Here is a 14790-nt window from a genome sequence, read left to right as displayed (position 1 = left end):
CCCATCAGCAGATGAATGGATAAGAAAGCTGTTGGACATTTACACAATGGAGTATTACTCAGCTGTTAAAAAGAATACATTTGAATCAGTTCTGATGAAATGGATGAAACTGGAGCCGATTATACAGAGTGAAGTAAGCCAGAAAGAAAAACACCAATACACTATACTAACACATATATATGGAATTTAGAAAGATGGCAATGATGACCCTGTATGCAAGACAGCAAAAAAGACACAGATGTGTATAGCGGACTTTTGGACTCAGAGGGAGAGGGAGAGGGTGAGATGATTTGGGAGAATGGCATTGAAACATGTATAATATCATTTAAGAATCGAATCGCCAGTCTATGTCTGATGCAGGATACGGCATGCTTGGGGCTGGTACATGGGGATGACCCAGAGAGATATTGTGGGGAGGGGGGTGGGAGGGGGGTTCATGTTTGGGAATGAATGTACACCCATGGTGGATTCATGTCAATGTATGGCAAAACCAATACAGAATTGTAAAGTAAAAAAGAAAGAAAGAAAGAAAGAAATCTGATGAAAACAGTAAAACAAAAATAAAAAATAAAAAATAAAAATAAAATGAAATAAAATAATCTTGGGAATTGAGGGTGAGTTTCAGATGAATCAAGACTGCTCATTATGGCAATTACTGAAGCTGACTTAGGGTGACATAGGGGCTTATTTCCCTTTACCCTTCTGAGTTCTTAGCTGAGGATCCCTGTAATAAATGACAGAATAACAAAAGAAAATAAAACAGAAGTTTATTAACATGTATATTTCTTATATACATGCAAAATATCAAGAAGAACTGAGTAACTCCCTGAGATGGCCCAAGCCACCACCTTAAATGCCATCTCCCCCTAAAGACAAAAGAAAAGGTGATAGAGTGCCAATGAGAGGTTAACAGGAAAGGCAGCTTAAACTACAGTAGGGTTGGGTTTGTTAAGCAGATTTCATCCTTCTTGAAGATTGTCCTTCAACAGGATTCTGCTGTGATTTAGAGCCATCCTCCTTTTTCTGGTACAGAGAGGGAGACACCTTTACAAACGGAGACTTCCTTTATCAGTCTCTCAGAAGAGTAACTTCTACTCTGTCTTCAGAATTTCTCCTGTGTCTATTCTGAAAAACACAATCAACTCACAACAATCTTTCTGCCAGAGAGCCCTACTCTGGAGTGACACATTGTGTTACCTTTCATTCTATTCTATTTTTGTATTTTTGAAATGTTCTTAAAAATCTAAATCCATTTTTAAAAAGTCTACAGGAAATTAAAAAGAAAAAAAAAAAAAACCACCATAGAAATCAGGTGACAGAGGGGCCAGAGCTGTTGCTAGAAAAGCAGCTCCTCTTGGCTCTGAGCCTCAGTGGAGGCTGTGGGAGGAGAGGACAGAATGCAGAGAACACGGGTCTAGCAGTCAGAGCACTGCACCTCAGAGACCAGGTCGGCTACCTGTGAGTCACATGACCCCAAGCCCATCGTGTGCCCTCCTGGGCCTCCGGGTCTTTATCTGTGAAAATACTGGCCTTGCCTCCCTCAGAGGAATCCTGGGACACCTAAATGAGCTACAACAGCGCAGGGTACTCTGAAACCACCATAAAAAAATAATAATAATAATCACTTTTATTATTAGAAGTCCTGGTAAGAGACTTACTCTATTCTTAATGGCAAAGGCTGGATTAACCAAGGCTTGGAAAACTCATTGTTCCTCACAGGTGATCACAGTGGAACAAGAACTCTTGAGAAAAGTCATGTGTAAAATCAAACTTTCTAGACTATAATTAAAGTTTCACTTCTACTCAGATTGTGAAAATTTTTAACCATTATGAATGCAATCTTTCAAAAAGAGTCTCTGACTCTTCTTGTAGTCTACTTCCCTGACTACATAAAGAAAATGGATTGAGGGGGGTGGAGGAAACAAGTGAAACAGGTGAGGGAACTTAAGAGGTACAAACTCCAGATTATAAAATAAGTAAAAGGGGATCAGGGACAAAAATAAATAGATAAAAATTTTAAAAATAAAGAAATCACAGAATTATACAACATAGGAAATATATTCAATAATATTGGAATAACTTTGAATGGTGACAGTTGGTAACTTAACTTATCATGTACTATATAAGGTATTAAATCACTAATGATGTATACCAGAAACTAATATAACATTGTAAGCCAATCATACTTCAATTTTTTAAATTCTTTTAATTTTACATTAAAAAATGTACATATGCTTAGAAAAAGAAAATAAGATTGGATATAAAACCCTAATTTATAACTCAAGGTCATCACTGTGGGTATTACTGACACCTAATGGCTAACATGATGCTCTCAGGAATCAGCAGGGCACACAGCAAGTCTGCCCTGCAGGTCACCTTCTGCTTGGCTCAGTGGCCCCTCCTCCTCTCCCTTGCCATATGCTCCTCAGTGGTTCCTCTCAGCCCACAGTATCTTTGCCACCAGCAGCCACTCCTCAGCCTCCTGGGTTGAGCAGAAGTGAGGGACACATGGAAGAAAGGGTTGGGAAATAAATGCAAAGACCACTCAGCTCTCAGGGAACCAGCGGTGAGTCAAGGCACAAAGCCCACTGTGGGATGCAGAGGATTCTGTTTACTTCCTGACCATCAGCTGAGCTCCAAAGTCCCACGGCCTCCACCTGGACCAGAGACCATTGGTAAAAGTGGCTTCAGACAAAGGCCAAGTGACTGGACGAGGCCGGGCCACTTCTAAGGGTCCTGGAAAGAGGACATAACTCCTGGCCACATCTCCCCTCTCAGGGAAAGGGGCTGGGTGAACCCACTCTGGCTCTCTGAGGTCATCCCACTTACAAACCAGCAATGGAGACCTCACCTCTCAGAGAGAAACGCTGATGACCTGGGGAGGTAGTCTCTGTGACTCAGGCCCAGGCAGAGGCTTCAGGCTCCTTCTCTCTACCCTGAGGGCCCTGGGCAGGTGGGGACCTGTCCTCTCCACCCACAGTATCCGTGGAGGTGCACACAGGGTGCTGGGAGCTCTCCGGCTGTTCTGTTCTAATTAGGGGTGACCAGCAAGCACTCCACAGCCTGCTACTTGTTTCTCTGAGAGGAAGAGATACTCCTCAGTTCTCACAGGACAGTCCATGGAATTCTCCAGGCCAGAATACTGAAGTGGGTAGCCTTTCCCTTGTCCAGGGGATGTTCCCAACCCTGGGATCGAACCCAGGTCTCCCTCATTGCAGGCAGATTCCTTACCAGCTGAGCTATCAGGGAAGCTCTTCTCATAGGACAGAGGTTTTCACATCTCAAAACCCTAAAACCCTAAAAGCTTCACTCTGGACTGGCGTCACCCTGCTTTCTCCCACTGGTGCCGCCAGGAGTACCTGTGAGGCCCCGCTCATGCTGTGGGTGGTAAGAGCACACTGCTTAGGATCATGGATGATCCACGGGGCATTCTGCACATCTGAGGGATTAAAAGAGGGCCAGAGATCAAAAAGGAAACATGTTTGTGTTTTAGAAAGTCCTGGCTGAGTTTAGATCTTCCACCATCTAAAATATAAAGAACAAGCAATATAGATTGATCACAACGCAGATAGTTGCTTCAGAAAATCAATTATTTAGCTAACTAGCACTGCTACTAGTACTAGCAGTACTATCACACAGATAAGCCTCTAAATTTACATCCTCTACTCCCCACTTCTCTGCCATGACCACCTACAAACCAACCTCCTGAAAGGGCCCAGGGCTCCACCAGTTCCACCTTATGCAGCCCCAGGCCTGGCCTTCCTGGATCCCCAGCAGGAAGTATTACTGGGGCTGGACAACTTTGAAATCAACACTCCCAGCACCACAGTGGGGAGGATTCCCTCTCAGGAAGAACCCCAGATCCTGCGGCCTCTCCCTCTATGTCTGCTTCTCCCATGAGCTGCCACAGCCAAGACCCAGGACTCACATTAGAATGAGATCCATCGAAGGCTTAGTGACCCCAGCCAAGGAGCCAACAGCCAAGGACAGCAAGAAAAACCAGTAGCTCCGTTCAAACCCAGCCACATGGGCTATGCTTTGAATCCACCTGACTTTAAGACTCTTTAGCATCTGGTACCAAAAAGAAACTAGAGAGCCAGGGACAGCAGAGAAAGACCTGCTCCAGGATATGATCCAATGTTAAATCCGGAGGCCACTCATCCAACCAGGCACCTGGCATGAGCCACAGGCAGACAGCGAGGCCCCAGGGTTTCCTGATAAGCAGAATTCATGAGAGCTCTGCTGTGTGAGGTCAGGAAATCCTGCACAAACAGGCCACACCAGCTTGCCACCTGGTATTTCAAACAGAGACTTACCGTGACTACGTGGAAATACCATGACTGGACAGCTGCACACAGGACAAAGAAGGGCTGGGGCAGCCTGACGGGCTCCTGTCCCCCCTCCCACCCCGTCCTTCACAAGGCACCGCAGTACCTAGGTGGTCAGTGCCCTCTCAAAGGCGGCACCCTGCCCCACACACCTGTCCCACCCTCTGGCACAGTGGCCAATCCTCTTCTGACATCAGTGAGAACTCCATCCCCCAGGACCATCCAGTCACCTGCGAGCTGACGGATTCTCTGGTCCCTCCAGTTGTGTGGGGCGGACTTCACCTGCCCAGCTGCCCACTGCCTGCAGTGCCCTCAGTCCAGCACAGCCTTTAAACAAGAGCCACGCCGCCCACCTGTAAACCACCTGGCCCACCCACCTCAGCCACAACACGATGGACTGAGGACAGCTCACACCCTCTCCACCTTCTCCACCCCTTTCACAGCACCTGCATCTTCCATCCCTCCTGCCCTCACACACTCACAGGCCGCCCGTGTCCCTAAGGCAGTGCCAAGGGACCACGGAGAGCACGAGCCCCCCAGGGGAGTCTGTAGCAGACCTCCAGCAGGCTCAACCAGGACAGGGGGCAGCCGGCACCATGTCCCCAGTTGAACTGTCCTCTGGGGGATCTTGACCCAGGATCTTCAGGGTCACAGAGGTCATTGACCTCACAGCTTTCTGCCTCTGGTTTGCCCTGCACATTCCCTCCTACACCCTCTGCCAATGCCAGGATACCAGGATCCCCCTTCAACCAGGAATCTGCTCCCACAGCCAGGGAAAGAAAGCAGTGTGGAGGGTGCACAGAATTCATGGTGAAGCTGGCGCTCCTCCCCATGGGAGCTTTGCTCATAGTGCCAGCCCACGGGGAAGGGGGCAGCCTGAGGAATGGTGTGCTCTTAGGAGTTCTGGGCGGCTACAGTCCAGATGCATGACCCTGGGTGCTATTCCCCCGGAAAAGGAGCGGCGATGGTATCTTATTAGAAAAGCATTTATCAGATGTGACCTGGTCAAGGTAACAATTCTTACCTTGTTAAACTATAAATGAGTGTTAAACTATAAATGAGCCATAAAATGTACATTATTCTGGGCTCATGTCCAATTTACCTTCCTCTAAATCACAGGGCATATATTGCCTGAGGCTGCTGGAATCTTCTTTTGGTCAAAGATCAGTCAGCGTTTATACTGAGAACCAGGAACTTTCTAACATAATATAAAATGTCTTTTATTTCAAGGCCATCCTTCCACAATACTGTTGAATCAGTTGAAAACTAGTAACCCCTGGAGTCCAGTTCTTGCCATTCTAAAGATAAATACAACCTCTGAGCTCTATCATGTTTCCATGAGGGTTTATCCTCAGACCTTAGACTACTGGCCTCTCTCCCCACCGGTCCCATCCACCTCAGTACTGAGATACATACACCAAAAAGCAGTGCACAGTATGAAAATCTTTTACCTCCAGAAATGTAAACATTCCCCAAATTAAACAGGGTTTCCAGTAACACTTTATGATTGCTTTCACTAAAGAGGGCTCCCGTGCGTCCTTCTGGGCTCTCTGCACTTCCTGATCCCAGTGCCTATGACACAAAACAAAGCACAGTAAACAGCATGTCCACCAAAGGGGAAATGGGGAAGGGCAGAGTGGGAGACGAGCCTGCACTACAGGGCGCTCTGCAGCTGTGCAATAGATGCCGGCTACCTGCTCACAGGGCTCCTGAAAGATGAGCGGTGCAGACTCTGAAGCTCCAGAGAAACAGGCCTTGAGGGAAAAGTTCCAGATTCTGGAAACAAGTTCCTGCCTAGATTTGCTGGACTCACAGGTCATGAGCAGTTCAGGAGGGCAGATTCCCTCCTCCAGGGACTCCACCTCCAGGGACAGAGCTTGGCCTTCAGGGCCATGGCTGCGGGCTCCCTCCATGTCCTCAGATGCACAGGGAACACAGGCTTCCCCAGCCTCCAAAGTGGGCTAAGCCCGGGGTCAAACTGAGGGGGTGAGCGTGCTGTGTCAGGGGAGGAGCCTCAGGAGAACCCAGAGGAAGCAAAGCCCCCCCTCACGTGCACCTTTAGCCCTAAGTGGAAATTCTCACTCTCCCTCACCTCCTCCCTGCTGCCTATGCTCACCCTTGCAGCTCTTCTCCAAGGTGCTGGGAGCGATCTTCTGGAAGCACCGAGTACATGTCATCTGGTTCTAATTTCCGTTTGTGACCAATTTTAAACAAGGGGTTTAGCCACCTGTTAAAAATTAAAAGGAGAGTGACATATATCCAAATTACACATCTCTAATTAGAAACCTACATTCATGGACATTGTTAAAAAAAAAAAAAGAAGAAGAAGAGTCTACATTTTAAATATATAAAGATATGGGGGAAATTAGATATATGCTTACAAACACACATACATTCTAGGCATAGGAAAGTCATGCTGGCTTATATATTACATAACTTAATTAAAGCAGCCTGTTTGTGGCCTACTGAACATTCATTGTACATCTGCTTTAATTGTTAATGAAAAAATATGTTTAGAAATCAAAATAAAGTAACAGTGGTTCAGGCATGCAGAATAGAGATGAATGGCCATTGTGGGTAAGGCTGAAGATATGTTCCTGTATTACTGAGGACTTAAATCTTCTGAAATGTATCAGATTGAAGGATACCTACATGGGTTAATGATAAAGAACCCATCTGCTAAAGCAGGAGATGTAAGAGATGCTGGTTCAATCCCCAGGTTGGGAAGATCCCCTGGAGAAGAAAATGGCAACCCACTTCAGTGTTCCAACCTGGAAAATCCCATGGACAGGGCAGCCTGGTGGGCTACAGTCCACCAGTTAGTGCAACCTCACCAGTTGGGGTTGCAGTCGGACATGACTGAAGTGTCTTAGCACCAGTCATAGTCAAAGCAGTTGCAACCTTGAGGTCTCGAGGTCTCAAGTTCTCCTCAGATCAATTGTCAACACAGAGGAGTTTTTACAGGAATTATGGACACAACACTCTGAGGCTAACAGGTTCTGGACCCTGAATTCCTTACAGTCCTGTCAGACTCCCCTCTGCCAGAACACTCATGTGAGCTTCTTTCAGAATCCAATCTTCTGAAGACAACCTCAAGATAAGTAATACCTTCCCAACTAAAATGCAGTTGATTCTTCTTATGGTCCTCCTTGGTATCACTCCCTGGCAGATTCATTTATTTTAAAAGTAACATTCAAACATGCAAAAGGGCTGAAGTTTTACTGACTGTTGGATCTGTCACCATCAGCCTCAGTTGGGGAATAAATACAGCCCGCCAGACTTTCAGGGAACTGCACTAACAGCTGACAGCATCACCGAACCACGGTTTAATTCCTCCACGCCCAGGCTTCTGCCCGGGGACATCAAGGTTGCCCACTGCCACCACACCCCTGCAAAGGCCTGTGTGTTAGTCAAATCCCTGTTTTCTGGGGGTTCAACCAACCATTCACTATGAGCCTTCCACCTACAGGCATGGCCGACTCTAGATAGTTACCATGCTTAAGGGCTCTGGGGACAGGATCATGCCAAACATGGAGGGGTCTGGCCATGCACAAGTACTGCAGCCTGCCAAGCTCCTCTGCCCATGGGGATTCTCCAGGCAAGAATCTCTGAGTGGGTAGCCATGCCCTCCTCCAGTGGATCTTCCCAACACAGGGATCTAACCCAGGTCTCCTGCACTGCAGGCAGATTCTTTACAGTCTGAGGCACCAGGGAAGTATATATAAAATAGATAACTAATAAGAACCTACTATATAGCAGAGGGAACTCTACTCAATACTCTGTAATAGCCTTTATCTTTTTTAAAGAAAAGAACTTTTTAAAAATAGTGGATATATGTCTATTGATTTACTTTGCTATACTCCTGAAACTAACACAACACTGTAAATCAACTATACTCCAATAAACTTTTTTCCTTAATAGAGAGAAAGTCACTTGGCCAAATACTCAAAACAAGAAGGGCCTGGCTGAACAAATTTGTGACAGGAACAAAAGGTTCTCCAGCTTCTCTGGGCTTCCAAGGTCATTCTTAGAACCCCTTACAGTTACTCTCCTTCTCTTGCTCTTTGGTCCATGATTCCTCAATTGTCTCATTAGTTTTATCTCTTAGAGAACTGAGACAATCAAGTGGCAGATGGTCTTTACCCAAGGCTATGAGCAATTGGGACTCTAGCCTGGTGACAATCAGATTCATTTTCGTGGAATCAGGAGAAATCTGCTCCTCTAACCCAAAGCGAAAACAACACCCAGTTGTGGATGTGACTGGTGATGGAAATGAAATTCAATGCTGTAAGAACGATATTGCATAGGAACATGGAATGTTAGGTCCATGAATCAAGGTAAATTGGAAATGGTCAAACAGGCAATGCTGAGTGAACATTGATATTTTAGGAATCAATGAACTAAAATGGGGTGAAGTGGGCAAATTTAACTCAGGTGACCATTATATGTACCACTGTGGGCAAGAATCCCTTAGAAGAAATGGAGTAGCAATCATAGTCAACAAAAAAGTCCAAAATGCAGTACTTGGGTGCAATCTCAAAAACGACAAAATGCTCTCTGTTCATTTCCAAGGCAAACTATTCAATATCATGGTAATTCAAGTCTATGTCCCAACAAGTAATGCCAAAGAAGCTGAAGTTGAATGGTTCTATGAAGACCTACAAGACCTTCTAGAACCTTAGTTCTAGATAGGATATCACCCCCCAAAAGATATCCTTCTCATCATGGGGACTGAAATGCAAAACTAGGAAGTCAAGAGATACCTGGAATGATAGGTAAATTTGACCTTGGAGTACAAAATGAAGCAGGGCAAAAGCAAACAGAGTTTTGCCAAGAAAACGTACTAGTCATAGCAAACACCCTCTTCCAACAAAACAAGAAAAGACTACACATGAACATCATCAGATGGTCAATACCAAAATCAGATTGATTATATTCTTTGCACCTGAAGATGGAGACACTACACAGTCAGCAAAAATAAGACCAGAAGCTGACTGTGGCTCAGATCATGAACTCCTTAGTGAAAAATTCAGTCTTAAATTGAAGAAAGTAGGGAAAGCCACTAGACCATTCACATATGACCTAAAGCAAATCTGTTATGATTATAGAGTAGAAGTGACAATAGATTCAAGGGATTGTATCTGATAGACAGAGTGCCTAAAGAACTATGGACAGAGATTAGTGACATTGTACAGGAGGCAGTGATCAAGACCATCCCCAAGAAAAAGAAATGCAAAAAGGCAAAATTGTTGTCTGAGGAGGCCTTACAAATAGCTGAGAAAAAAAGACAAGATAAAGGCAAAGAAGAAAAGCAAAGATATACCCATCTTAATGCAGAGTTCCAAAGAATAGCAAGGAGAGATATGAAAGCCTTCCTAGTGATCAAGGCAAAGAAATAGGAAAATATTAGAATGGGAAATACTAGAGATCTTTTAAAGAAAATTAGTGAAACTAAGGGAAAATTTCATGCAAAGATGGACACAATAAAGGACAGAAATAATATGAACGTAACAGAAGCAGAAAATATTAAGAAGAGGTGGCAAGAATACATAGAAGAACTATACAAAAAAGATCTTCATGACCCAGATAACAATGGTGGTGTGATCATGGACAACAGCCAGACATCCTGGAATGCGAAGGCAAGTAAGCCCTTGGGAAGTCGTGGAAGTGATGGAATTCTAGTTGAGGTATTTCAAATCCTAAAAGATGATGCTGTTAAATTGCTATATTCAAAATGCCAGCAAATGTGGAAAACTCAGCAGTGGCCACAGGACTGGAAAAGTTCAGTTTTCATCAATCCCAAAGAAAGGCAATGCCAAAGAATGTTCAAAGTACCACAAAATTGCATTCATCTCACAAGCTAGCAAAGTAATGCTCAAAATTATCCAATAGTACATAAACCATGAACTTCCAGATGTTAAAGCTGGATTTAGAAAAGGCAGAGGAACCAGAATCAAATTGCCAACATCTGTTGGATCATAGAAAAAGCCAGAGAATTACAGAAAAACATCTACTTCTGATTTATTGACTATTGCTAACCTCAGATATGCAGATGACACCACCCTTATGGCAGAAAATGAAGAGGATCTAAAAAGCCTCTTGATGAAAGTGAAAGAGGAGAGTGAAAAATTTGGCTTAAAGCTCAACATTCAGAAAACTAAGATCATGGCATCCAGTCCCATCACTTCATGACAAATAGATGGGGAAACAGTGGAAACAGTGACTGACTTTATTTTGGGGGGGGGCTCCAAAATCACTTCATATGGTAATTGCTGCCATGAAGTTATGACCAACCTAGATAGCATATTAAAAAGCAGAGACATTACTTTGTCAACAAAGGACCATCTAGTCAAGGCTATGGTTTTTCCAATAGTTATGTATGGATGTGAGAGTTGGACTATAAAGAAAGCTGAGTGCAGAAGAATTGATGATTTTGAACTCTGGTGTTAGAGAAGACTCTTGAGAGTCCCTTGGATTGTAAGAAGAGCCAACAAGTCCATCCTAAAGGAAATCAGTCCTGGGTGTTCATTGGAAGGACTGATGTGTTGAAGCTGAAACTCCAATATTTTGGTCACCCAATATAAAGAGCTGACTCATCTGAAAAGACCCTGATGTTGGGAAAGATTGAAGGCAAGAGAAGAAGGGGATGACAGAGGATCAGATGGTTAGATGGCATCACCAACTCAATGGACATGAGTTTGGATAAACTCTGGGATTTGGTGATGGACAGGGAGGCCTGGTGTGCTGCAGTTCATGGGGTCGCAAAGAGTTGGACACGACTGAGCAACTGAACTGACTGAACTGATGGCAGAAAGCAAAGAAGAGCTAAAAAGCCTCTCAATGAAGGTGAAAGAGAAGAGTGAAAAAAGCTGACATAAAACTTAACATTCAAAAGATGAAGATCATGCATCTGGTCTCATCACTTAATGGCAAATAGATGGGGAAATATGGAAACATTGACAGACTTTATTTTGGAGGCTCCAAAATGACTGCAGATGGTGACTTCAGCCATGAATTAAAAGATGCTTGCTCCTTGGAAGAAAAGTTATGGCCATCCTACACAGCATATTATAAAGCAGAGACATTACTCTGCTGACAAAGATCTGTCTAGTTAAAGCTATGGCTTTTCCAGTAGTCATGAATGGATGTGAAGTTTGGACTATAAAGAAAACTGAGCACCAAAGAACTGATCCTTTTGAACTGTGTTTTGGAGAAGACTCGAGAGTCCCTTGGACTGCCAGGAGATCCCACCAGTCAATCATAAAGAAAATCTTTCCTGAATAGTCATTGGAAGGACTGATGCTGAGATAGAAACTCCAATTCTTTGGCCACCTGACACGAAGAACTGACTCACTGGATAAGACCCTGATGCTTGGAAAGATTGAAGGCAGGAGGAGAAGGGGACAACAGAGGATGAGATGGTTGGACGGCATCACCAACTTGATGGACATGAGTTTGAACAAGCTCCAGGAGTTCATGATGGACAAGGAAACCTGGTGTGCAGCAGTCCGTGGGATCACAAAGAGTCAGACACTTTGAGTGACTGAACTGAACTGAATCCAACATGTGACAATGCCTTTGCTTAGCAGGTAGCAAGATTAGAAGATGAACCTTTGCCCCTTCAGAGTCCTTCAGTAATAAGGAGCAGTAAAAAGGAAAGGCTGATGCCCCAGAAATATATTCCTGCCCCTCCCTCAAATGGAAACCAACCTCTCTTATCTGATTTTAAGGTTCATTCATAAAAGGAAAGAAAAAAAATAAGAAGTGATTAGAACTAGGTAGGACCCAAATGGCAGAAGACCTAACCTCCAGTAGACACAGAGCCTCATTATGCATCCACTGTAATATATGAGTGTGATAAATGACACACCAACCAGACCACTACAGTTGACAATGACAACAAAGCAAAGGGCTCATACAGGGACTGAAAAGGAGTGCCGCCTTAATTTCAGGTCCAAATCACACCACATTATTGGGTAAGCCATTCATATTCCTCCCTCTCTTAACCTGATTCCCTTTCTTTTACTTCAACCCGCCTATATACCCAGTTGGGCTGAGAGGTTGACTTGCAAACTAAGGAGCTGTTTCTCATTCTTTGGTCACTGAGCAAAGCTTGTGCTCTACCAGTCTCACCATCAGTTTACTTATTGGTTGTGGGAATCTGAGTGGAGCAAGAACCTCCCCATCATGATAAGGGGTCTCAATCTGGGCCAGGACCCTGGAACAAGTCCAGGCAACCAATTCCATGGCAAGCAGAGCAGTTACATACACAAGAAACACAGACCTCAGAACCAGACTTCCTGGTTTGAGATCCCACTCCACCACTTATTAGCTGTGTGATGGTAGGCAACTACTCAACCTCTATGCTTCAGAGTCTTCAAGCATGAAATAAGAGGTAATAGCTCCTTCCTCCCCAGCAGAAAAACTAGAAATGGGTGCCAATGAAAATGGAAGTCTTCACCTTCCATTTCTATGCACATACATTTTCAAAGTCAACAAATTGAATGTGCTTTGAGAGTTTCTTGTCCTACTTGATGTTAAGGAGACATTTGTCTACTTTGCTATTATTTATGGTAACCACACACATATTCCTTCTTCTAGGCCCCTCTTTCCTAAAGGGTGATCAAATAGCCAAGGGATGTAGCCACATGCACTGAATACACCACCATCAAAACAAGCATAGGAGCTGCCATCCTCCTGGGGATCCCCTAGGCTGTCCAATAAAAGAAGTATCGGAATTTGTGGAAAAGATAAATGGGTTAGGGTCCAGAAACAAAAGACCTAATAATCACCTAAGTGTGATTAAAATCCAAAGGTTCAGGCTTGCATATCTGTAGTCCCAGCTATTAGATGAAGACTTCAGTTAAGAGCTTCAGCTCTCTGCAGTGCTTTTCATCTCTGTGTTTCCTCCCAGCTCATGGACCTGTCAGTGGTTTCAGGACCAAAGGACTCCTGGGCAGGACCACCTGTATCAAGACCATGCACTGCTTCTCTGAAGGATAGAGATCTGGATAAGACCCCACAGGTTTCAGGGACCCCATCCCCAGGGTTTGGTTCTCAAAGGTAGAAGTGGAGATATTCACAATAGGGCCAGGGGCTGTGGTCAAATCACTCTACTCCTGGCCAGTGTCCCAGGCAAAAGCAACACATGTTCCAGAATAATGTCCCCATTCCTTTCATTAAAAAAATAGTGTCTTGTACAACATGAAATTGGCCAAAACTAGGTGCCAGGACATACAGGACCACAGAAGAAGTGAAGGAGGAACAGAAAGAAAGACATGGTCATAGACAGGGGGGGAGAGGGAGCCCAGGGCAGTTGGAACTCAGATGTTCACCTAAGGGACATGGGAAAAGATGGGGACATTATTGGAAGATGGCAAAGATGCAGGGCACTAAATAGATAAAGAAAATTGTTCACAAGCTGCTTGCTTGGTTGGGGGCGGAGGTGGGGTGGCAGGGGTGAGTTGTAGCTTATTTCAGAACTGACAGCGAATTCCTGAGTGGTTCTGAGGCCACTGGATAAGGTGGAGAGTAGGGAGCCCAGTCCCTTCTCCTGCTGGGCAGTGACTCTCCCTGAGCAACCTCCTTGCTTTCTGCTCCTCCTGCATCAGCTCTCAGGCTCTGGGGCTGGCTGGGCGGAGAGCAGCAAGTCAGGGAGACTCAGTTCCCCTGACACCAGGTCCCTTGGTACCCCTCCCAACCTTGCAACCCCACCGGCCCCAGGCTCCCAGGCACGCTCCCTCACTTTGTCCCTTGGTCCTCAACAGAAGCCAACAGTGTTGTGCCCACGGTGGAATGTCACAGCTCAGACAGGGTGCTCACCAGACAAACAGGCGCGAGCAGAAGTTAGCCTTCTGCAGCGGGCTGGTCTTCACCTCCGGGGACACAGGCAGCATCTTGCCGGCTGAGGCGGACACAGACCGGGGTCGCCCTGCTCAGGAGGCGTGGCGCTCCTGCTGCTCCTGGAGGCCGGGGAAGCTGGAGACTGGCCGCCCTGCAGGCCCACTGGGCCGGAGCCTGAGAACACCTGCTTCTGAGAGTGGAGCGCCCTTTGTGCACCAGGTCCGCCTCCCAAGCCTAAGCAGCCCCCAGGGACCACCTCTGAGGCACCCACTCTGTGCAGGTGCTGCCACAGGCATAGGATGGATGCAGCGTGCCACGTGTGGGGCTGCAGGACCAAGAGACACCAGGTAGATGCTTCCAGAAGCCTCACGCAGGTGGGAGGCAAAGTTATCAGCGCTTCGATAAAGGCAGCAGGCTGACTGTGAGGCACAACCAGCCCAGCCCCCAGGAGCGCACCTGGCAGCGAACTCTGCGGAAGTTCCTGCTCTGAGTCCAGGCACTCACCCAGAAGGTGGAGAAGGGAGTCTCAGCCCCGCCCATCTCTGCTGCTCAGAGGCTCCCCACGGGCTGCAGAGGAAACCTGGAGAAAGCTGGCAGAAGGAGATAGCAGCCTCCTCTC

General features: G+C 45.7%; 1 protein-coding gene across 1 annotated transcript; it reads right to left on the bottom strand.

The window, feature by feature from the left end:
• Positions 1–2425: 2425 nt before the first annotated feature.
• LOC120883310 (multidrug resistance-associated protein 4-like) lies at positions 2426–14291 on the bottom strand. Its single transcript, XM_040267349.1, has 4 exons — positions 14151–14291; positions 6445–6555; positions 5780–5900; positions 2426–2482 (listed from the first exon to the last, which is right to left on the bottom strand). Exons 1-4 carry the CDS (start codon positions 14222–14224, stop codon positions 2426–2428), a joined length of 363 nt encoding a protein of 120 aa, XP_040123283.1. The 5' UTR covers positions 14225–14291.
• Positions 14292–14790: the final 499 nt, after the last annotated feature.

Source organism: Oryx dammah, unplaced genomic scaffold (genome assembly GCF_014754425.2).
Source record: "Oryx dammah isolate SB20612 unplaced genomic scaffold, SCBI_Odam_1.1 HiC_scaffold_24, whole genome shotgun sequence".
Classification (NCBI taxonomy): Eukaryota; Metazoa; Chordata; class Mammalia; order Artiodactyla; family Bovidae; genus Oryx; species Oryx dammah.
Note: the sequence above shows the minus strand (reverse complement) of the source record. Positions and strands in the feature narration are given on the sequence as shown.